Source organism: Pezoporus wallicus, unplaced genomic scaffold (genome assembly GCF_028554395.1).
Source record: "Pezoporus wallicus isolate ANWC-B61680 ecotype Strahan unplaced genomic scaffold, APGP_CSIRO_Pwel_v1 contig_7461, whole genome shotgun sequence".
Taxonomy (NCBI): Eukaryota; Metazoa; Chordata; class Aves; order Psittaciformes; family Psittacidae; genus Pezoporus; species Pezoporus wallicus.
In genome coordinates this window covers 1,829,521-1,851,914 of record NW_026637976.1, presented here as the reverse complement: position 1 = coordinate 1,851,914, position 22,394 = coordinate 1,829,521, and the positions used below count along the sequence as shown (strand labels likewise).

Genomic DNA, 22,394 nt, shown 5'->3' with positions numbered 1-22,394 from the left:
CCCTGAGATGGAGCAAGGTACCCTCTGGGCAGACAGCAGTTCTCCCATTCTGATTTTTCTCCTCATATTTTTCCATTATTTGCTAACTTGGGGGTTAAATATTCTGCTGGCTTTTCATTTTGCAGATGCTGGCATTGGCTTACTGTGTGTCTGATAGGGCCCCTGCTTCAGGCAGGCAGTGCCACTTTTAACAGCAAACTCTGTCCCCCTACAAGGGTGCTGGGGAAGACCTAGTTCAGTATTTCCTAGTCCACCTGACCTTAGGTGGCTCATCATGTCAAGGAGTGAAGGCACCCCAGCTTCCATACCCACTGACACCCAAAGGAACAGGGAGCCGATGAAGCGTAGAATCATAGAACCAACCAGGTTGGAAAAGCCCTTTCAGCTCACCCAGTCCAACCATTCCCAGTACTGCCGAGGCCACCACTGCCCCATGGCACTGAGGCCTCGTCTTCATGGGGTGTGAACACTTGCAGGGCCGGTGACTGCAGCCCTGCCCTGGGCAGCCTGTTCCAATGCCTGAGCACCCTCTGGGGCAGGAATTGTTCCTCAGCTCCATCTAAACCTGCCCTGGTGCAGCTTGAGGCCATTTCCTCTTGTCCCATCCCTTGTTCCTTGGGAGCAGAGCCCAGCCCCTCCTGGCTCCTTCCCCCTGTCAGGCAGTTGTAGGGAGCGATCAGGTCCCTCCTGAGCTGAAAGCAGCTCCAGCTGTCTGGAGGGCTGTGAGTGTACATCTGCACCACACTGTAGCATGGCCTTGGAGCTGAAGCAAGGCTCTGAGCTGCTCTGGCAGTTGGATGCAGAGTTCATTACTTCAAATAAGATCTTTTCCTCTCAACGGGTGGGATTTCTCTGTGTGGGGGTATAGACACAACTGCCCAAAGCCACACCACCAAGTCAGTCATCACAACTGCTGTGGAGTTTAAGTTCAAGGGAGCAATGAGTGATTCATTCCACTTGGCACTATTACAGTAAGTAAAGAGAAATCTTTCCTGTACCTAACCCAGTCAGGCATCAGGCAGTCTGAATATGAGCAGACATACAAATGACAAACTTGTGAAGGAACAGGAGAAGGGGTTAAAAAGGATAAGAACCTATTTTTCCCTCTGAGGTTTGCCCTGAGCACAATCCCCAAAGCTAATGAATCAGAAAGTGTAACTGTTACATAGACTAATTTCAAATCAGTGCTACTCATTAAAGATTGAGGGAAGGAAAAGGAACATGGGGTTCAGACCTTTTATTCCGATGTTGTCATTTCAGCTCTTCATTGGTAATGCTTTTATGCTTCACAGTTGCTCAATTCTTCATTCACAGGATTCTGTCAAGGCTCTCCACTATGTGCCAAGTGCAAGCTTCATTAACTGAGTTGTCTTTCAGCTCTGCTTTATCTGTGGTTACCAAGCCAGTGTTAGTCAATGACATTTTAATGTTAAGAACCAAACAAAACAAAGGCAACACAAAGACAACTTGATTTCTCTTGGTGGTTTTCGCAGTCAGATCTCCGATATGTCATTGTTTGAATCCTGACATGTTTCATCTTTGACACACTTTGAAGACAAGTTAGAGAAAATGAGACTTACAGGGGTGTTCATTATGTTTTGAGCTATTAAGACTTCCAAAGTGCCAGCCTTTCTTCTACAAGTTGAACTTCATCTCTGGGACTCTGTTTCAGTGGCACCTCATGTCTATGACTGAGAGGGCTCCTTTGCTGTTTACAGATCTCTTTTGTTGTCCCAAAATCATCCCCTAAACTGTGTTGCTCGACTCTGGAGACATAGAAATTTGGAGGGGCATGGAGGAAGTAATTTACAAGTTCTTTGGTTTAATCCTCACTACTCTGTTAGCTTAGTTGGTCCTTCTGAATAGTATATGTCAGGGTTTTCTTTCCAACAACAAGTAGAGAGGGAATAATAAACTCCATGTCTTTTTGGAAACCAAAGAGGGAAACTGCAAGAAGGCAAATGTTGAGAATCATCTCTTTTTGAGTAAGCCAAGATAACTTACAAATAGAATCGCAGAATCCCAGACTGGTTTGGGTTGGAAGGGACCTTAAACCTCACCCAGTTCCAACCCCTTGCCATGGGCAGGGACACCTTCCACCAGAGCAGCTTGCTCCAAGCCCCATCCAGCCTGGCCTTGGACACTGCCAGGCATAGTCACAGTTACCTTTCTTATAGTTGGTTAATAAAGGTCTTTGGGAACTAATACAATATGTGTGGTGACCACAATGTCCTCCTCCTCTGTAAAGTCTCCTGAATCCGGTACTCTTGTCCCAATAAAGGCTTGCTGTTAGATGTAGAAAGCTGTATCTGACCTCCCCTGTATCCTACCTATGTGGTGGGATCTGCAAAGATTCAGTGCTGCCTGAGCAGCTACAAATACAGACCATTTATATAGAATATATAGCAGAATAATCAAAGCATCTCCCATGGTATGAGATTCACGCACATACATGATGAAAGAGAGCCCCTGCAGCCAGCTTTAAGGTTCTCCTTCCTGTGGGGAAATACAACCACAAACTTTATATCATTCAAACATTGTGGAACAAGTTACAAAGAGCGTGTGCAAATAAAGAGACAGTTGCAATTGTAGGAAATCAAGAAAGAATTTGCTTTGTAGGCTTCCCTTATCCTTTGCAAATCCCATCGGATCGTTGGTGGCTGCAGAGGATAAGAACCTCGATAGTTTTATTGCATCAAGAAAATCCTGCACAGCTGCAGTAATTTTCAATGGGTTTGGGTTGGAAGGGACCTTAAAGCTCATCCAGTTCCCACCCCCTGCCATGGGTAGTGACACCTTCCACTAGAGCAGGTTGCTCCAAGCCCTTGTGTCCAACCTGGCCTTAAATTAAGTTCTTTAACTTGAGAAGAAGGAAAGAAAAAGAGATGGTATGGAAGGGAAACAATTGCTAATCCCAGTCCAGGTATGTGAAATTCAGAAGTGCTCAGACACAATGTAAGTGTTCAGAATTTGTGTATGAATGGCATTAAAAATATTCAGGGAGGAAAAGCTCCCTAAATGTCAGAAAAAAGAAATACAAGCTATAAAATCCCATGAAAAAGCACATAGACCAGAGTAAGATAGATGTGCTGTCTTTACTTAGCAAAGAAATCACAGACGGTATGCAAATAGAGAATGAAAATGACACATTTTTGCTTGATTCGAAAGCATTATCCATAATAGGATCTGCAATGTGTCTGCAATAATAGGGTGCAAATTGAGATTTACATAGCAGATCTTTAGGAGCAGCCTCTGACTCAGTCTCCATTAGGGAAAGTCAGCCCGTATCAGGAGAACTTCCTGGGGTGCCCATTGCGTATTGCAGGATTTACACTTTCCCATTCAACTCTGGGGCCTGCAGCATTATTAGAACATGGAGCTGCTGGAGCGAGTGCAGAGGAGGCCATGGAGATGCTGTGAGGGCTGGAGCAGCTCTGCTCTGGAGCCAGGCTGAGAGAGCTGGGCTGGGGCAGCCTGGAGAAGAGAAGGCTCCTGAAGGGGAGACCTGAGAGCAGCTCCAGTGCCTGAAGGGGCTGCAGGAAAGCTGGAGAGGGGCTTGGGACAAGGGCCTGTAGGGACAGGCCAAGGGGAATGGCTTTAACCTGCCCGAGGGGAGACTGAGCTGAGCTCTAAGGCAGAAGCTCTTCCCTGTGAGGGTGCTGAGGCGCTGGCACAGGGTGCCCAGAGAAGCTGTGGCTGCCCCATCCGTGGCAGGGTTCAAGGCCAGGTTGGACACAGGGGCTTGGAGCAAGCTGCTCTAGTGGAAGGGGTCCCTGCCTGTGGCAGGGAGTTGGAGCTGGACTAGCTACAAGATCATCATGGGCAAGGACACCTCACGCTAAACCATGTCACCCAAGGCTCTGTCCAGTCTGGCCTTCAATACTGCCAGGGATGGAGCATTTACCACTTCTCTGGGTAGCCTGTTCCACTTCCTCACAGCTCTCACAGTAAAGAACTTCTTTATATCCAGCCTGAACTTCCCTGTCTGAGTTTGAACCCATCACCTCTTGTTGTATCACTAGGTTAGTGTTAGTTTTTCAAGATACACTAATCTGGTATTACATTGGTAGGATACACTGTTTTTCAGATAAGGCATCAGATAACTGTTATGTATTAATGGCTTAGGAACAGAAACCTACTAAAATCAGGAATAAGTTATCCGTGTCCCATACAGAGTATGCTGAACTGTCCATCTCTCTCCAGTTCCATCAAATAATTTAGTTCTTCTTCATTTCCAGAAAACATGGGAAAAACAAAATCCTTGATTTTAGTTAAAAAAGAATAAAAATGCCAATATAACCAGCACTGGGTTGGTCTTTCCTAAGTGTTTGCCTTCCCTCAGACTCTTGGCTAACAAATACTTGGGAGTTTTACTCAAAATAGCCCTATTACTGATCTTTCTATCTTTCTTCACCATATGTTTTTTCATTTTCCTGACACCTCAAGTTTTTATGCCACATGCATTTTTTACTCCATTTGAGTACATCTCTTCACAGTACAAACTATTGGATGTTGTTAAATTGTATAACCCTGACACAGTTTTATTGCTTTCCTTAAACTCCCATCTATGATTTAATGTGTTCTCCGTCTTGTTGTTGACTTAACTATTGAAAGTTCTTGGGTAAAGCTGGCAGCACAAACTTCACTGGGAGCTGTATATCCATCATAACCTCGCTCTCAAGTGTAATCTATCCAGGCTGCTTGTATTTTTCAGGCTTTATCACAAATCAGTGTCACAGATAGATTGCACTTTGCAACCTGTGGTTGTTCATCGGAGTTAACTTGGCTGTCAGGACGGCCTGTTTGGAGTGCTTTAAGCTCTCAGAACTTTTGGGCATGAAAGCCAACAATTTTTCTAGCTGGCTGGGGGATCAATACATATGTCATTAGAGCATATGGAACAAGGTTTGAGTTTGATTTAGGATAGGTGGCATCCCAGCCTCCCTAAAGTGCCTGCACATAAATGAGCGCCGTATGGAACAACTCGAATCAGGAGCCTTAAAGATATTTTCCTTATGTTTTAGATCATCCTCCAAATCTTCAAAATCATTCGAGGCTCCGAACTCCACCACCTCCAATATCTCATGCTCACACCCCAAATCAACACCACGCGGCCTCCATCAATTCCCTAAACAGAGGGAACTTCACTCCACGCAGCAATCCTAGCCCAGCTCCTACAGACCACTCTCTTTCTGGAGAGCAACCAGCCAGTGCTCAAGAGCCAGCCCATGCTCAGGACAACTGGTTACTCAACAGCAACATCCCACTGGAGACCAGGTAAGTCATTTTCTTTGGTACTTCACTGTGTTCTGATTGTGTGTGCTAAGGATTTCATGGAAAACACTTGCATCTGTATAGCTAACTATTCACTTTATGACCTGGTGTTTGGCTTATGTATTTTGAGCTGTATTTATTATTCCTTGTGTCTTTTTATTTGGACTAGGAGAAGGGGAAATTGCTCTTCTTTCCTAAACTAAAAAAGTTGTCTCTAACAGCTGCTCATAAGGTTATTTTCCTCATTTAAAATGGGGAAGCATAGATTAAAATGTTCTTGGTTTTCTTTCTTTTATTTTCCTTTAATGTCTTTTCTTTCTATGTGGTAGGATAAATCAATATCCTATTTAAGAAACTGAAATCAGTCAATACATTGAAAAGATTTAGCCCTCCAGCTGTGCCTCATCAAGCAGGTGTTTCTGTAGTACATCATTTAGGAGCTTGATCTTGTTTTACCTGATGAGGAGAGGCTGACTGCAACATTAGTGCCCTACAACATTGCTCTAACAAGCATGAAACACCAGTTTTCACCAGGGCATCAGTCTACTAGTGGTGTTTCCATTTAGCTCTTCAGTTCTTTTCCACCTATGCCACACATGAAGGATACAACAGGGATGCACGGAGTTGTTCTAGTTCATCGCTTCTGTTAGGTCCTATGTAGGTTCTGGAAAAGGGAGCTGTCATCCTCCCTTAGCCTCAGTCCTCCTATCCGATGGTGAGTGCTCCACTTCTTGCTGTCCCACTTGAAACTCAGTTTTGGCATCCTTCAGAGCTTTTGCTTCACCCTTTGCTTTTCTACTGAGAAACCACTGGAAATGCTGGAGTCATGAGCCCCCATACGTGGTGTCTGGAGAGAAGTCTTCAAAGCCAAACACAATGCACTTCCTTATTTGCCTTTTTCCCCTCATTTGTCTTAACTTCTAAAACCAACAAGAAAGATTTTAGACAGCCTCAAACATACAATAAGTGAAAACTGAGCCATGAATTTGTCACATCCCTGCCTGTGGGAATCTCATTGAGATCCTGGGACAAAATATACCAGCTTTGCCAGCTCCTGCTAAGAAAGTGGTCTGTAAGAATGAGCACGTCTGAGGATGAACTATGCCTGCTGGCCCTCTGAAACTTCCCAAGCAGACCTCAACATCACATTTCATGGCATTGAAGGGTAATTTATTTCTCCACGGCTGCTTTATTAAAAAGGCTCATCTAAAAACTGGATCCAAAAGATTAAGGCAAAATTATAAGCAAGTACTGCAAGTGTGATTTGGCAACCGCTTCACTAATTATATTGTGTTACTCTCTCTTAAATATATATACCCAAGCATTGATTTTTATGTGTTATTTCTTTTGAGAAACAAGAAAAAAGAAAGACATTAAGGAATACTTAGGCCCCACTCGTGCAGCCCTTTTGTGAATAATCTAAAAGTGTGGAGGAAACCCTGTGCCTTCTTCTAAACCAGGTTGTGAACTCTTTGGAAAAGAGGTAATACACTGATTTAATAGTGACAAGGCATCCTCACATCTGAGTGGAGTGTCTCAGAACCTTACAACTGAGAAGGAATGTCCTTGCTGCTGGGTCAGTGGAGGAATGTCAGAGATAGATAAAAGCTCTTTGCTGAAAATATCCTGCTCCCATTTGTCCAATGCTGTTGGTGATTTGAGAGGGAGATGGAGAAACAGCTTTACCACATCTTACTAAATGCAGGAGTTCATAGACAGAGCAATTATCTGGGTAGTCTTGGACTGTTCCTGTTAAACTGGAGTGAGTACATCCTTAAAGACTTCCCATGAAATCATTGTGGATATAAATTTATGAAGATCTGAAGCAGAGTGTTCATTCTACAAGTTGGGTCGGTCATATTATTGCTGTTAACCACAGCTGGAGGTCTACGTGCAGAAAGAGATCTTCTGCATCATCTGATGATTTCACTTGCATCACAAATTAGTCACATTTGTAACTGATCCTCAAATTAGCTATTTTTAATTCATTAGGTAGAAAACAGGTCTATTCAAGACTGCTTTGGCTTTAGACACACTGATGGTGTCACTTTGCCCAGTGTCCCTTCAGATAACAATCATGTTGGAAAAGAATGTCTGATTTCATGCCAAACAGCAAATGAGTATGTTTATAGAGCATGACTGACAGGCTTTTCTTCCCTCATGAGACAATATTAAGAACATAAAATGTGTTCTAATGGTGTCACAATACAAAGAGGTTGGGCTGTATGTATTGAGCAGTGAATCTGTAACAAATCTCCACTTCCATAGCCTGCTCTTCCAGCACGCAGAGGTCTTCCATTTCCTTCAGGTGGAATTTTATAGCCACCAAAGACAGTCTTCAGAGCTGTTTAGCAAACTTGGATACCAAGTTCCATCTCTTCCATGAAGATGACCTTCCCCGCTGCAAACATTGTGAGAACCTTCACCTAAGAGAATGAAATGTCCAATATGTAAAAAAATAAGACATTAATCCAAGCATTAAGGCCTTTGAAGTATAGCAATAGGAGATTAGAGTAATCTCATGTCAGAAACGGAATTGTATTTCCATTGAATATCCATTCCTTTTTAAATCCCATATTAGTCAACAGAGAAAACATGAAGAAAAAGCTACATCTTTTAAACAGGGATTGTCACAGGCTGTGCAACGTGCCTACAGTTAGAGTTTTATCACTCATTTTGACTGCCCTGGGCTCCAGGCAGTGCTCAGAACTGGGAATTTAGGGTGATTTATCACTGTCTGGAAATACCCACACTGAAAGGCAAGCAAAGATGTGGAGCACAAGTACACAACTGCCACCATCAGCCTATCCCTGTATCTGAGAACTTTTTGTGTTGCAAGAGGCAGATTCCCTCTTCTTCTGTCCCTCCTTTTCATTAGTTTCCCTTTACTCCCTTTTCTGTTTCTCCTCTTTCTTTTCCTCTCTGCTCCCTTTTTTGTTGCTGTAAAAACAATATATTACCAAGGTTCTGATGAGAAGATCTTTGCTCAGCAGTCACTCCTGACAGGTAAGTCAGCTCCTCCCATATTTATTCCTCATTCTTTCTTCTTCTGCAGCTTCCTTTCTGTTCCTTTACACTTGACCTTGCAGGGGCAAATAAATGCCAACTAGATGGACGTCTAGTTGACAAGCCAACAGCTTTCCATTCCCAGGGAATTTCATGTGGTAATCATGTAAGGTCAGCTTCTGCCACTACAGCTCATAATGAGAAGGGAGAGTGTTGTGTAACTAGACAGCCATTCACAGGTAATGTCCAAGGGAGCAGACTCTGCCCAGCCTTCAGAGAGGAGGACATTCATCACCCTGGTGACCCAGCGACCTCTCTATTGCAAAACCATACATGATATGATTATCTAACCCTGTTTTATTGACAACTGAAATTCATGGAACGGGCTTGACATGGATTTTAACTCCTGATGAACTTGTATTGACGGGTGTGTTGCTAGATGCCTTGCCTCTTACCCATTCAATGCTCAGTGCATGCACACATGTTGCTTCTTTCTGCATTGAATTCAACATCCAACCATTCCTGCATTCCCAGGGAATGTGAGGAAGCTGCAAACACTTGGGGATGGATTGATGTCTCAAATGCTATGGCACACAGCTCATGCATGTCGATCCACTTTACTCCAAAGCTACAAATAGGAGTCATTTTACTTTCCTTCAGATCAAGGAATAGATCTATTCTGTCAAAACAGCCCAGAGGCCTCCAAAAGCAGTGAGTTGAGCTATCCAAGTGCTGGCATTAGCAGCAGGAAGAGGAGGAGGTAGAAATGAAAATGAAGGTTGAGGATAATTTAGAAGAGATGGTATCAAGGCTGGTATAATGTGACAGGGCTGGTTTCTCTTGGTATAGCATGTTACCTGAATCCAGTTTCTTTGACAGAGGAGTTCTCATTTGAGTTCACATCACGTCACTTTTATCCTGTAAGCATTTAATCCTGCCTAAGCGATAAAGTGTCACAATGCTGTTATGTTCCTGGTGCTAGTTTCGGCCTGGGAATTGATTCACATTCAGACTTATGTTCAGTTTTGATGCTGAAAACAGACATGGGCAAAACCAGGAATGTTCTTTTGCCAGGTCTTGAGAAACAAGCCTGAAGGTGTAAAAGACACAGTCTGTTCCCAGCTGTGCTGCTGACTGAATTCTCTATGTTCCTTCTATTCCCCTCCAAAAGTACAAATCCAGTTAGTATATATAGACCGAAATGTGACTCATCAAAGTACCTGCCAGGGAGGCCAGGGATTGCAAAATGCCACTGTCGTATGCAAAGCCAAAATCAGGCTTTTGCACCTGCAGACCCTAAATATCTCTTGCCTGTATTAGTCATATTACAGCCAGTACTCTGATACTGGAATTTGGGTTACAGCATAGCTATTTTCCAGCTTTTATCTGCTTATCACTGAGAGACTTTTACTTGGAATGCTCATCTTGGGCATTTTGAAACTTCTAAAGAGCAAATGATTGCTCCACAATGGAAAAGAAATTAATCAAATTGGAACTCTGAAGTTCTCAAATGGAAAACTGAAACTTAAGCAAAGGAGTGTCAGATTTGCACTGGAGATCCATGAGGATGTTAGATGGAAGTACTACCACAGTAGCCTATGAATGCTGTGCTGTGCTCTTTCAAAGGAACAATAAGATGGATGCAGGAGTTTCGCAAGGTTAGAGCTGTTTTCTGGGTTGAAATCTGCTCTTCTGAATCCAGTCTTGTGTGTCACTGGCAATAACTAATGTGAAATGAACAAATACATCAGCTTATTTTACACATGCACGTGGGCGTGTGTGCTTATGTGTGTATATGCATATATATAGTGTATAGAGGGAGAAGTGAACGCTCTTAGAAGCTATATATGTATATGTGTAGCATCTTATACATATAAATATATGGTCCATCATTCTAATTCCATGCACAACTGCACTATAACCATTGTGGTTTATAAGATCACACTTCATATATGCATGACTCACTGGCTTCATTCATGTTTCCATATGTATGTAGAAACATAGCAAAGCAGACATTCCTAGAGACATTGCAGGACAACCTCATTGAGATGGACATTCTCACCTCCTCCCGACATGATGGTGCTTACAATGATGGGTATGTGACACTTCCGTGGTCTTCCTGTTTACTGTCCAGTCATTATGATCCTTGCATGAAAGCATTTGGTCATATCAATGATGTTTAAGGGCAACACCATTGCTCGCCTCTTCCAAAGTGGCTTTAAAACTGAGGTTCTGGGGCTTGGAGCATTGTGTCCTGTCCATATTAATGGCAGATTCATTAATATGCTAGTGAGCCACAGCATGCTGCTTGCTTTTTTTCCCTTGTTTTGAAAGTGATTTCATTAGCAAGAAGTACCTACAGCAATTTTGAGTTCCATATAAACTAAGATTAAGTTAATTTCCTTAATAATCTTAAACCATTATTGTGCCAGCAGCCTGATGCTTCATTGTTAAACTGATATTTGCCACATATCTTATCTCATAAGTGTCTGCTAGTGGTGTGTGTAAGCCAAGCCTTTGTTTTTGACTTATCCACCCACTCTGGCATGTTTACCTAACATTTGGTCACTTAACTTCTAAGTTAAAAGCAGCTTTTAACTTGCCACTTAGTGCCAAAACCATTGACCTTGTTGTGCTGGTACTTTCTAATTTGGTAGCTGTCATTAACTGAAGATCTAATTGACGTTCTTGAACACTGCAGGTACCTCTTTGCTCTGAACAGATACATCTGTGCCTAAATACTTTCCAGAAACACAGGATAGTACCTGAGTCTTTGTAAAAGGAATGTTTTGATGTAGAGCATTAGTGGAAATAATGACTCATTCTCTACTGCTCAGCAGTCATGCTTGGAGTACCAATAAACCCATGGCTGGAATACTACAAACACCTATTTGGGAGAATTATGTGTTTCTTTATTTTGCATGAATCAGTGGCTTTTCTGCATGGTGATATTGCTGCATGTGATATTTCCCCCTGTGACAAGTGGCTTCGAGGGGAAAATTAGACTCACGTCTTCATCTGGGATAACCCACTGGCTTAACTGACTCCCATGGATCCATGCTGATTGCATCTATGCTGCCTGCAAATCTGGCTCTGTAAACCACAGCAGAATGTGCAAACTGCACTGGGGCTGTTCCTCAGTCCTCACAAGCTGCATTTTGGCTTCACATCAGCATGGTGATAGGCGAGTCAGATCTGTTTCCCCAAGTTTCATACCTGGGATTTGAATGCCTCGTATTTCATGATGTCCCACCAAAATTGAGTTTCTCATTTAGGATTCCTGTGGAGAGAACTCCCATTGGGACATCTCATTTCAGGAGCTCATGGACTGCAGTGGGTTCTTTTTGTGCTGACTTTCATGAGCCTCACCCAAGGTCCTCATAGGCTGGCTCTCAGGCTGCAATTGTAATGATGGGCAAAATACGGTGCCTCCCAACGTGTCACTGGACAGGAAACGCTGTTGCCTTTGACAGTTATTCACACTTTTTAAAGGCAGGCATCAAACTGAGGTGCTCTGGACTGCTTTCTGCAGCAGGAGCCTCTCCCCACTAGCCACACACAGGACTTGAATTCTGGGCTTTGATGCCTTTAGCCGTGCCATTGTCCCACGCTTAAATTTGCCGAGCGGGGGCAGTGTGAATATTCCCCTCTGTGACAATTTGGGCGCTATGGAATGGCTTAAGCTCTCTTTCCCCATCTCCATTCACCGATGCCATCCCCCAAAAACGCTGTCATGCAGTGATCAATGAATTGGTAAACACCCTCCCCTCTTTAATCCGACCAACGCTTCCCTTCAGTCTCCATAGGGAATTTCTATGGGAACGTGAGCTGGCCCGTGCCACCAGTCTGTCGTAGCTGTGCTTGAGGTATTCATCTCACTCTAATGCCAGCTGTTCCACAGAGGGGACTCCTGCCCTTGAAGAGTTCTCTGTGGCATTGTTGGCACTGTGGTTTTTCGTTCTCTTTTGTTTTCCTTTACTCTGTGTGACAAGTTTCATTTGGATTCTTTCTCTTTCCGTGCATGCCATCCATGTCCGTAGCCAGCATTGTGTGGAGCTGCTTTCCTAGTCCCGGCAGCAGTCGCCATCCTCCCACCCCGCATCTCCCTCAGCTTCGTCTGGTGTGAAGAGTCACTTGCTGTTGGTCTTTCTTCCCTCAGGCACTTCCTGTTCAAACCTGGAGGCACTTCTCCCCTTTTTTGTACAACGTCGCCGGGATATCCCTTGACGTCCAGCACTGTGTACTCACCTCCCCCTAGGCCCCTTCCCAGAAGTACCTTCTCTAGGCCTGCCTTTAACCTGAAGAAACCCTATAAGTACTGTAACTGGAAATGTGCTGCCCTGAGTGCCATTGTCATCTCAGTCACGCTGGTGATCCTGCTGGCGTATTTCATAGGTAAGCTTATTTCTATTGGTTATTACTATGCTTTTCTTCCATTTTTCTACAAACCCACCTATAGCACTAATGGCTGGGAAGAAGAGGGTTAGGTTGTGGTAAAAAGGGATGGGGAAATAAGGCCTCTGTTGGCTTAATTGTGGTTGCAATGCTAGGGTACAGAGCCTAACATATGTCATGAAGAGGATAGAGCCAGGGGAGCTTAGTAAAACCTGAGTGCTCCCTTCAATGACATGGACTGGTTACATTCCATTACATAGAGGAAAGTGTACCTGGAGTGGGACAAATCCACCAGCAGAACCCATTAAAGCAGGCAGTGAAGTCTGTGTCCCAGTCACATCCAGGTCCATGGGTGTTCTCCACCATTGACTTTGATGGGACAGGGTCAGAACCAGGATGCTTACACACAAAAATGCAGGTTTATTCTATCTTTTGGTACCATATGCTATATTGACATTCACAAGGGTGACTGTGAGGGTGGAGAAGGACTGAGTTTAGCCTGGGGTCCAACGGAGCCTTTTTTGACTAGGGGAAGTTGGGGTGGCGAAACGGGGATTATTCTTGAGCTCTGCGTGACCTGAATTCCTTTGGTTTATAAGGGTTGTCAGTGTTCATTGCAAAACATCATTCTTGGTGGTTGTTGGAAAAGTAATTGAACTGTTCAAAGTGAAAATTGTGGTTTTCAGCCTGTAAAGTCAGGGTGTTACCGTTAATTTGCCTTCAGTTAGATGTGATATTTGTGTTATAAATGTCTCTCAAAGGTCCCTTCCAAGACTTATGTTTAAACTGTCCGTAGCTCAAACTCTAGCTGTCAGACGCATACAGATGTGATCATGGGTAAGAAAAAAGTCCATTTCTCAGGGCACAAATGAGCCTTTTTGATTTCACTCTGACTTCCTGTACACTAATGATCTATAAAAGGTTGTGGTTAGAATTACAAATCTGAGCCTGGATCGAAAGATTTTTTTTGCTGTCATTTCACATGAGTATAATTAGCACCACCACAAAGGATCGCTATTCCTGTGTTCCTTTTATGTACACTTCTTTAATGACTGATACTTTTCCACTCCTGCCTTGCATCCTACTCCAGCCACTTTTATGTGCTCCTGGAAGAGGAGCAGGAATGATTAATTAAGCAAGCTGAAATCAGCAGCAGTTTGATGAAATATGCACTCAACTTTCATCATTTGCTATGTACATTTGGACTCGCCTTTCTCATTTGTCTCCTATTCTCCTTATGCCCTGAACATGGCTCCTTTGGACATTATCTCAGGGTGTCAGAGGGGTATTGCTATAACTCAAAGTAGCTGTGCCTGCTCATTCCGACAGAGGAGATGTGTGCTGCTTGATAGATGGAGATGAGTTTGGAATGCCACTCGGTATTCCCCAACTCAAACCCCTTTTCCAGAGTCCTGAAAAGCTCAAGCTCCTCTTTAAAATCCCAGTTAATGTGGTTAAAAGGTAGGTCCATTGAGTGCTTTCCCGTCCTGTTTTTTAATCCAGATGAATTCCATGGCCTTTGCCGGGCTCCATGGATGGCTGGCAAGGAGCCAGGAATGCTGATCAGATTGAACTGCTGTAATTATGGGTCATAATTACTAATTTCTAAAGGAACTATCAATTATTAAAAATCAAACTCGATGCTTCACTTCAGCATAAACATATTTAGCCAAGATTGTCTCTACCAGATCCAGAGTTCTAATCAACAAGCGAAAAGGCAGCTCTTTAATTAGATTTTGATGAAAAATTGTGTTTAATTTCAAGTATAATCAATTATTAATTACTGTAATGAGTGACTCTGGCGGGGTTTACTAATTAACTCATTTAAAAATTATGAATAACCTTTTCATTTGTAATTATTTTCTACATCCTGTCAAGGCGCCCGTGAGAATGGGATCACCTAAACCAGGAGACAACAACTGAATCGGGGGGTCAAAATGGTTCTGCTTTCACTAGGTTAAGCTGAGGCCTTTTGCATTCCTTTAAACACTGTCACTTCTGAAGTGGAATATGTTCATTCCTTTGAATAACCTGGTCTAGTTGCAAAGCAAGTTACTGGTTTTCCTCCAGTTTTTTCTTCTTTTCCCCTCTGTATTTGCATAGTTGAATATTCTTACAGATCAGAGACTGTAGTGATAGCACAAGGGGTAATGGGTTTAAACTTAAACAGGGAAGTTCAGGTTAGATATAAGGAAGAAGTTCTTTACTGGTGGTGAGGCACTGGAACAGGTTGTCCAAAGAAATGGTAAATGCTTCATCCCTGGCAGTGTTCAAGGCCAGGCTGGACAGAGCATTGAGAGAAGTGGTCTAGTGTGAGGTGTCCCTGTCCATGGCAGGGGGTTGGAACTGGATGATCTTAAGGTCCTTTCCAACCCAAACTAATCTATGATATTATGATCCTATACCTGTCCTCATTTAAGTATTATCTTTTTCTTTTCAATGCCATGGAGACTGTTTGAGTGGTAAGGTATAACTTAATCATGAGTAAGGAAGTCTAATCTATATAACAGCTCATGAGTGTCGGGAACTTGGCTACTTTCCATCTCCTCTTGTTAGTTAAAACAACCATAGAAATTATCTTTGTAATGACCATTTTCATCCTCCAAAGCAAAGTGGGGTCATTGGAAAGGCTTCCATTTAAGTGAATGGACTTTGAATCAGATCCCATGGCAGTGGTTTGGCATTTACTCTATTTTTCTGTACACTGATCACTTAATGGAAGTAGTTCGAAGTAATGTCTCGAGCTTCAGGGTGCTTTTCACAGCATCAGGCACATCCTAGTCCTCTGTTTAAACGTTAAAAACTACCCATTGTAGATCTTGTACCAATACAAGTGTGTGGAGCTACAGACATCAGGAAATGCACAGAGTACTCTGCTATTAGCAATACTTACTGTGTGATAGATGCTCAAATACAACTGTGGTGGGCGACCACTTGAGGCATGGAAACAACAAGGCATTGGGTCATTCCTGAAGTTCTTTGCTGAAGCCAGTTCAGTTTGCTACATCACTGGTTTAAGGCTAAAAGGCAGAGTTTGCATTATGTTGTGAAAGTTTTCATGGTATTTCATAGTCTGAGGTTCATTCATCTTGCTGGGCTGTTTGAAAGGAGAGGACAGGAGGCATAAATAGAGTCTGTGGAAGCCGAACGGCTGGTATCATGTGTCAACACTGTGATCAAGCTGACAGTTGTACAGGGCTGAGTCACTGGTCTGGAGAGATAATGACAAACAAAATAGAACAGGGTGCATTAAACACCAAAAGCTGGTCTTCATTTGAATTAACCAGCTTTTGATTGACTTGTTGCCACCTTTTCCTATATCCAGAAGCAGTGAAGACAATGCACATCAAAGTTTTGCACACACGCAGCTTATGCAAATCTCATGAGCTCCACGGAAGCTTGTCTCATGGGGTGAGGACACCAAAGGGAAAAGCAGTGGCAGATGAGGACTGTGACATTAAAATGGTGGAACCACTGAAGTGAAAAGCCTCTTTAAGCAGCTTGTCACTGACCTGGACATTTGCTGTTGCAGGAGGTTGTGAAGAGACACTGCTTTAAAGTTAAAATTCCCCATTTTAGGACTGTCCATTGAGCTGACAGCTAAACGAGGACAATTTTCATTGTGCTGGGATGTGATATGGTGTGTAGCACCTCCCGTATGAGGACAGGCTGAGAAAGTTGGGGCTGTTCAGCCTGGAGAAGAGAAGCTGCGTGGAGACTTCATAGCAGCCTTCCAGTATCTGAAGGGGGCCTAAAGGGATGCTGGAGAGGGACTCTTCATCAGGGACTGTAGTGACAGGGCAAGGGGTAACGGGTTCAAACTTAAACAGGGGAAGTTTAGGTTGGATATAAGGAGGAAATTCTTTCCTGTTAGGGTGGTGAGGCACTGGAATGGGTTGCCCAGGGAGGTTGTGAATGCTCCATCCATGCAGTGTTCAAGCCCAGGTTGGATGAAGCCTTGGGTGATATGGTTTAGTGTGAGGTGTCCCTGCCCATGGCAGGGGGTTGGAACTGGATGATCTTAAGGTCCTTTCCAACCCTAACTTTTCTATGATTATATGAATCTATATAGTGAGAGTCTTATGGCACAGATAATGCACCGAGGGATGTTGCTATCCAAATAGTTTGCCAGCAGAATTTCTGTACGTGGTAGATGCCAGACCAGCTAGCACAGCACTGTAAAGAGTCTCTGACATTCCTGTACTGCTTGGGGGGAAGAATTCCAAGTTTAGAAACAGAAAAGACCTGTTTGGTTGTCCAGATCTCCATGCCCAGCAGCTGTTTGGCTAGATCCATGGAATAGTTTCTAAATGAATTAGTGATGGAGAATAGTTTCTTTCTGCTGAAACAGAAGGTATTCTCCACTGCCTGATGTAGATTCCAGACGAGATGGAAGTACAGTTTGATGTAGTTAGGCACTTGCAATTTTCCTATACTTAAGCATGTGTTGCGGTCGCACTGCAGAAACAGCAAGAAAGATGGGCATTTGATTTAGATTAAGGTTAGGGCTGGAAAACATATTATGAAGCCAAAACAGTCATTCATTTGATTGGAGTCAGAGCTCTCTCTCCTTTTCAGCTCTGTGCTCATTTGAACTCTCTACAGATGCAGCTTCACTTAAAGAACAGCGTTGCTTGCTACAGGCAAAATGCTTTCACAGTAAAACTGTGCTAGGACTATGATGTGTTTATAAAGTGTCTCTCTTTTTATTGTCCAAGAATCACCCTGAAAACTAACTTCAGCTGAGCTGGGCTGTGACTCTTTGATGCTATGGAATAAACCCAATTTAAGGCAGCTCTCCAAAGCTCTTATCTATCCAAGCAGTTAGCTCTGGATGTGTAGTACACCAATTACCATGCTATTTACATGCCACTTGAGATCAATAGGAAAAGTTGCAGATGCTTAATTATTAAACATGAGTGATATCTATTAACCTACATTTATACCTTGATATTAAGGTTTTTGTTCAAGTTAAAATATGAACCAGTTTATTGCCCTGCCAGCAACTTTCTTTCATTTTCTGTCTTATTTAATACTTCTTTTCTGGCCCCAAATAAAATTCTGTTTTGCTCTTTTGATTTGCAAGGATCTGTCAAAGTTTCCTGCTTCCATCTTATCTTGGATGAAATGCAGGAATGGAAACTAAACAGTGTGTTCTAGCAAAGCCTTTATGAAGTCTGCCTGTTACCTAGGAGCTTTGAGGTTCTTTCACATCTTCAGAAAGTTACTTCACATGGTTCACTCAGTAACTTTTGGGTCTCATTTACTTCACTTTACCCTTAATCTATAAAACTGCCAGATCCAGTCTGAAAGGTGCTAGCATAATCAGTAGTTCATTTTATGTACTGTAAATGTTTGTGAAACATAACATTTTAGGATACTGATTGAGAGGGACCATCATCATGACCCAGCTCTATCATTTTGATCTTGTACGGTAGAATATGTGGGGTTTTTACTGCTAAAGCTGGCAGATTATACCAAATGCCTACAAGCATGGTTAGTGCCACTTAGAGCTAAATGACATCCAGCTCTTTTACACCCAGTGACATTTGGGAAATCCTGGCCTTATTCTTCGTGTGCACATGCACTGTTTACCTTAACACTGGTTCAAATGCACTCAGAGCTGGTGGCATCGGTCCCAGTGTCTGCAACAAGAGCTGGGCTATAAAAGTCTGCCTGTATGTTCCTGACTCTGGAGATTGACCTGACTAAAGACGGAATATACATCCAGGCAGATGCTGACCCTTCGGTCCAGTTCTGAATGATTGTCTTGTCTTTTTCATTGTTGAGCTCCAAATTCGGCTCTTATGTATTACCTCAGGAAAGCAAAGATGTTGAAACAATCTCAGCCCCATGGAGTGGAGCCATCAATGGGAACATCCAGCTGATCCTTCAAAAGAGCATGGAGTTGCAGGAATCTTTTTTGCATCATTTATTCCATAGCAGAGAGATGGGAAGATTGCAGGGTTTGTGTTAGCCTCAGTCACACTTCACTCTTGTTAAGGAACAAGTGAGGACAGCTGCTGTGGGTAAAGTTTACAAGAGGTTGGAGTAGCACTTAGTTTGGGAAAGCTGCTGGCAGGAATCTGGCAAAAGAAGCTTTCCCAGGTCAGATCCACAATGAATCACTCAAATCATAGAATCATAGAATAGTTAGGGTTGGAAAGGACCTTAAGATCATCCAGTTCCAACCCCCCTGCCATGGGCAGGGACACCTCACACTAAATCAGGGCACCCAAGCCCTTGTCCAACCTGGTCTTGAACACTGCCAGGGCATTCACAACCTCCCTGGGCAACCCATTCCAGTGCCTCACCACCCTAACAGGAAAGAATTTCCTCCTTATATCCAGCCTAAATTTCCCTTCTTTAAGTTTGAACCCGTTACCCGTTGTCCTGTCACTACAGTCCCTGATGAAGAGTCCCTCCCCAGCATCCTTGTAGCCCCCTTCAGACACTGGAAACTGCTCTGAGGTCTCCACGCAGCCTTCTCGTCTCCAGGCTGAACAGCCCCAACTTTCTCAGCCTGTCTCCATACAGGAGCTGCTCCAGCCCCTGAGCATCCTCGTGACCTCCTCTGGACTTGTTCCCACAGCTCCATGTCCTTTTTATGTTGAGGACACCAGAACTGCTGGTGAGGTCTCATGAGAGCAGAGTAGAGGGGCAGGATCACCTCTTTCAACCTGCTGGTCACACTCCTTTTGCCTCAGCCCCAGTTCTGACATTCACAGATACACAGTGTTGCATGAAACACAGATAGATCCCTGAAGTACAGCTCACTGTAGCTACATTAAGGATTGTTACATACGCATTTTGCCCAACAAGACCAAGAAAAGGTGTTTAGTTGTTAATGCAGTACATGTATACATGATAGTGATCAGCAGAGAGATGAGAAAGACACAATATTAAATCCAAGACGGACTATATTCAGTCTTATATTTCCCTCCGCTTTGTTGTCTGGCATTGCAGCTTTAGGTGCATGGTGGTTTGAATTATATCTCAGATCTGATTTTCCATCACCTGCAAAGAGCTGTTTGTGTTATTAAAGGATTGTGTGCATCGTTTTTTTTGTTGGTTTGGATTTTGCATTGTATGCTTGGATAGCGCCTTTATGGTTTAGAGTAAAGGAAGTCCAAGTGATTTAACCACAGCTTTAAAATAAAGGTGATAAAAGTGTAAGATCCCACTTTAAAGTTATTCTTGTGGAGATAAATACATTCAGGTTGGATGTTAAAAAACACATCATATAAACTCCATTAAAGAACATTCACTGTTTCAGCCTAAATAAGATCTGTAACATGACATAAAAGCTGTTGGGGTAGGAGAAATATATGATGATGCATATGCTATTGAAAGAGAGACACTGCCAGAACACATTACTTTGCCCAGTGTGGGCAAACTGGGAAATATTAATATTCATGTATTCCGTTTGACTGCAACATGTTCTGAAATCAGTGCAAAGCAGAAAGTCTGCACTGATAAAGTCTACACTGATAGAGCCTGGTCACTGCTGTGTCTTTTAAGAGCTAATTCAGTGCTTATTGGAAGAAGGAAGGAGTAGGAAGATTCCCATCACTTTTATTTAAGACTCTTCACTTTCAATGGTAAAAGCTATAAGCACTGTCACATCATGAAGGCTGTCCTCTTAGGACGCTGAAGACCACTTAATCTACCATTTTTCATATGTAAGTCACATACTTACTTCAGTTCACTTTTTCCCAACTTCTATGTGTTAAGGATCTCATTAGCTCTTTGTGGCTATAAGAATTACATTTGGAGATTGTTATACAACAATATTGTTATATTCTTGTGCTTGCTCCTGCAGTGATTTTCACTCTCTGCTTCCCAGTTGCCAGTGGCCCATTTCATGGGCACAACTTACAATCCCTTATTGGAACTAGATGAGCTTTAAGGTCCCTTCCAACCCAAACCATTCTAGATCCTAAGTGTATGAGATGGCCTGTGACACCTTTTGTCTGAACCTTAAGCACATTTTGTTCAGATAACTCAAACTTAGTAGCTGTCCAGCTGTTTTATCTGTTCTGTCCTCATTGTTGTGTTTGTCACTTGAATAGTCTTTGAGTCATCTGCATGCTTTGTCATCCGCATTGATGGAACATGGATGTAAAGGCTGGATACTTTCAGGCTGACTGTCGGTTGTTAAATTTCACAAGGAATTTGAACATTTGATGGTTATTCAGCAGCAATGATGATTTTCAGATCTTTCAGTTTTACAAATCCATACATTTACTTGTTACCATTGGAAAGTGCTTGTTTCTTTAATCAACAGTCCTACCAAATTAAACCAAATGTCTCGCTAAACTGCCATATTGTCAGAAAATGAGTAACTTTGTTTCTTAAGATCTATTTACCAGTAAATCAATATGGACCTGAGTTACCGTGCGTTCACTTTCTTTATTCTTCATCAGTTGAATTCTGTATTATGTCTATGATAGATGTCAGGCTGCCTGTTCTGACTTGCGTCCTCTTCTTTTCCCTTCTTAAATCTCTATACAGCATTAACCCAGTTCTAATCTCTTGGTAGCTGCTTCAGTATTAATCAGTGAGTCAGATTCCTCTTTGCTGTCTCATTTACTGGCTACACGTTAAATGAGCCTGCAGATTTCAAACTGTTTGTCATTGAATAGATGTACTTTAATATAATTCTTGGTTATCAATGGACTGGAAAATAAACCAACTTATTTCTTAGGAAACAGTCACGTTATTGTAATTGTTTGCAAAATCCAGAACAAAACTTCTTACTGAACACTTCAGCCTTTGCTATAAATTATTAACAATGTCCCATCTCCATCAAGTCCATATCTTAATGTTGCTCAGTTTGCAAGGTTTCAATACCCCTAAAAATGTTCTGTTGGTCTTTGTGTTTTTTCAAGGCATGTATCTTTTTCTTCATGTACTCAGCTTCTTTCTGTTCTCTGCATGAACTCAGACTGATATAGATTACGCTCTGTTTCCCTATTGTTCTGGGAGTTTATATGCTCCCTTTTTATTTCTTCTTATTGTTCTATTTTGACACTGAATGAAGAGGTCCCTTTGTCAAAATCTGATCCTATTTCATCATTGGAGGATCACTGAAAGAATTCCATTTAGAAGTAGACCACCAATATGGCTGAGTCTTTAACCTGTTGGAAGCAGGTTGAGGCTGTATATCCAGAGGGCTTCATCTGATCTTGGGGTTTCTATGAAGAAACCACAAATTAGTCACATAATATCACCCATAGCCCTTTAGATGCCTGATCCTTTCTTAAATATAAGAATCTTTAATACAAGAAGGGATGAATGTAATTCCATCTGTTTTTATTAAATGGTAAGATGTGGGCTCTCAGCTTTTATAAGCTTTTATCAGTTGCTATAAGCCCCCCCCAAAGGAAAGGGAAGGGGTTTTCCTTGAGTCCATGTTTCTATTTCATTAATGAGTGTGAAATTTAATTGCAGCTAAGTGGAGACAGAGAAACATTGCCTGTAATGGGCTTTCTTTCAGTGTTTTTAAATGGCATACATTTTTGTGGGTAACTTGTCATGAGTAAGCTCAGTAAAGGGATGTTACTGACAGTGAAAACTATTCCTCAGTTATAGTGTTTCTCTCCCTTCATTTTCTATGGAAATCAGAAGATGCCTTCAAACCCTATTTTGCAGCCAGGTCTTATATTTCTGTTGGATATGTGCAGCAATGCATTCTCTAAGGTTTTTACCTGTAGTTA

General features: G+C 42.5%; 1 protein-coding gene across 11 annotated transcripts in view; it reads left to right on the top strand.

Moving 5' to 3' along the window:
- The window catches only part of TENM4 (teneurin transmembrane protein 4), a 755,231-nt gene that overhangs the window by 528,139 nt on the left and 204,698 nt on the right, over positions 1 to 22,394 (top strand). For 8 of the 11 annotated variants that reach the window (XM_057408504.1, XM_057408506.1, XM_057408512.1 and 5 more), the window contains 3 exons: positions 5,025 to 5,277; positions 10,277 to 10,375; positions 12,440 to 12,675. In XM_057408504.1, the coding sequence (XP_057264487.1) occupies positions 5,025 to 5,277; positions 10,277 to 10,375; positions 12,440 to 12,675 (588 nt within the window). The remainder of the gene's footprint in view (positions 1 to 5,024; positions 5,278 to 10,276; positions 10,376 to 12,439; positions 12,676 to 22,394) is intronic. The other 3 variants (XM_057408511.1, XM_057408514.1, XM_057408510.1) reach the window with 1 other exon arrangement.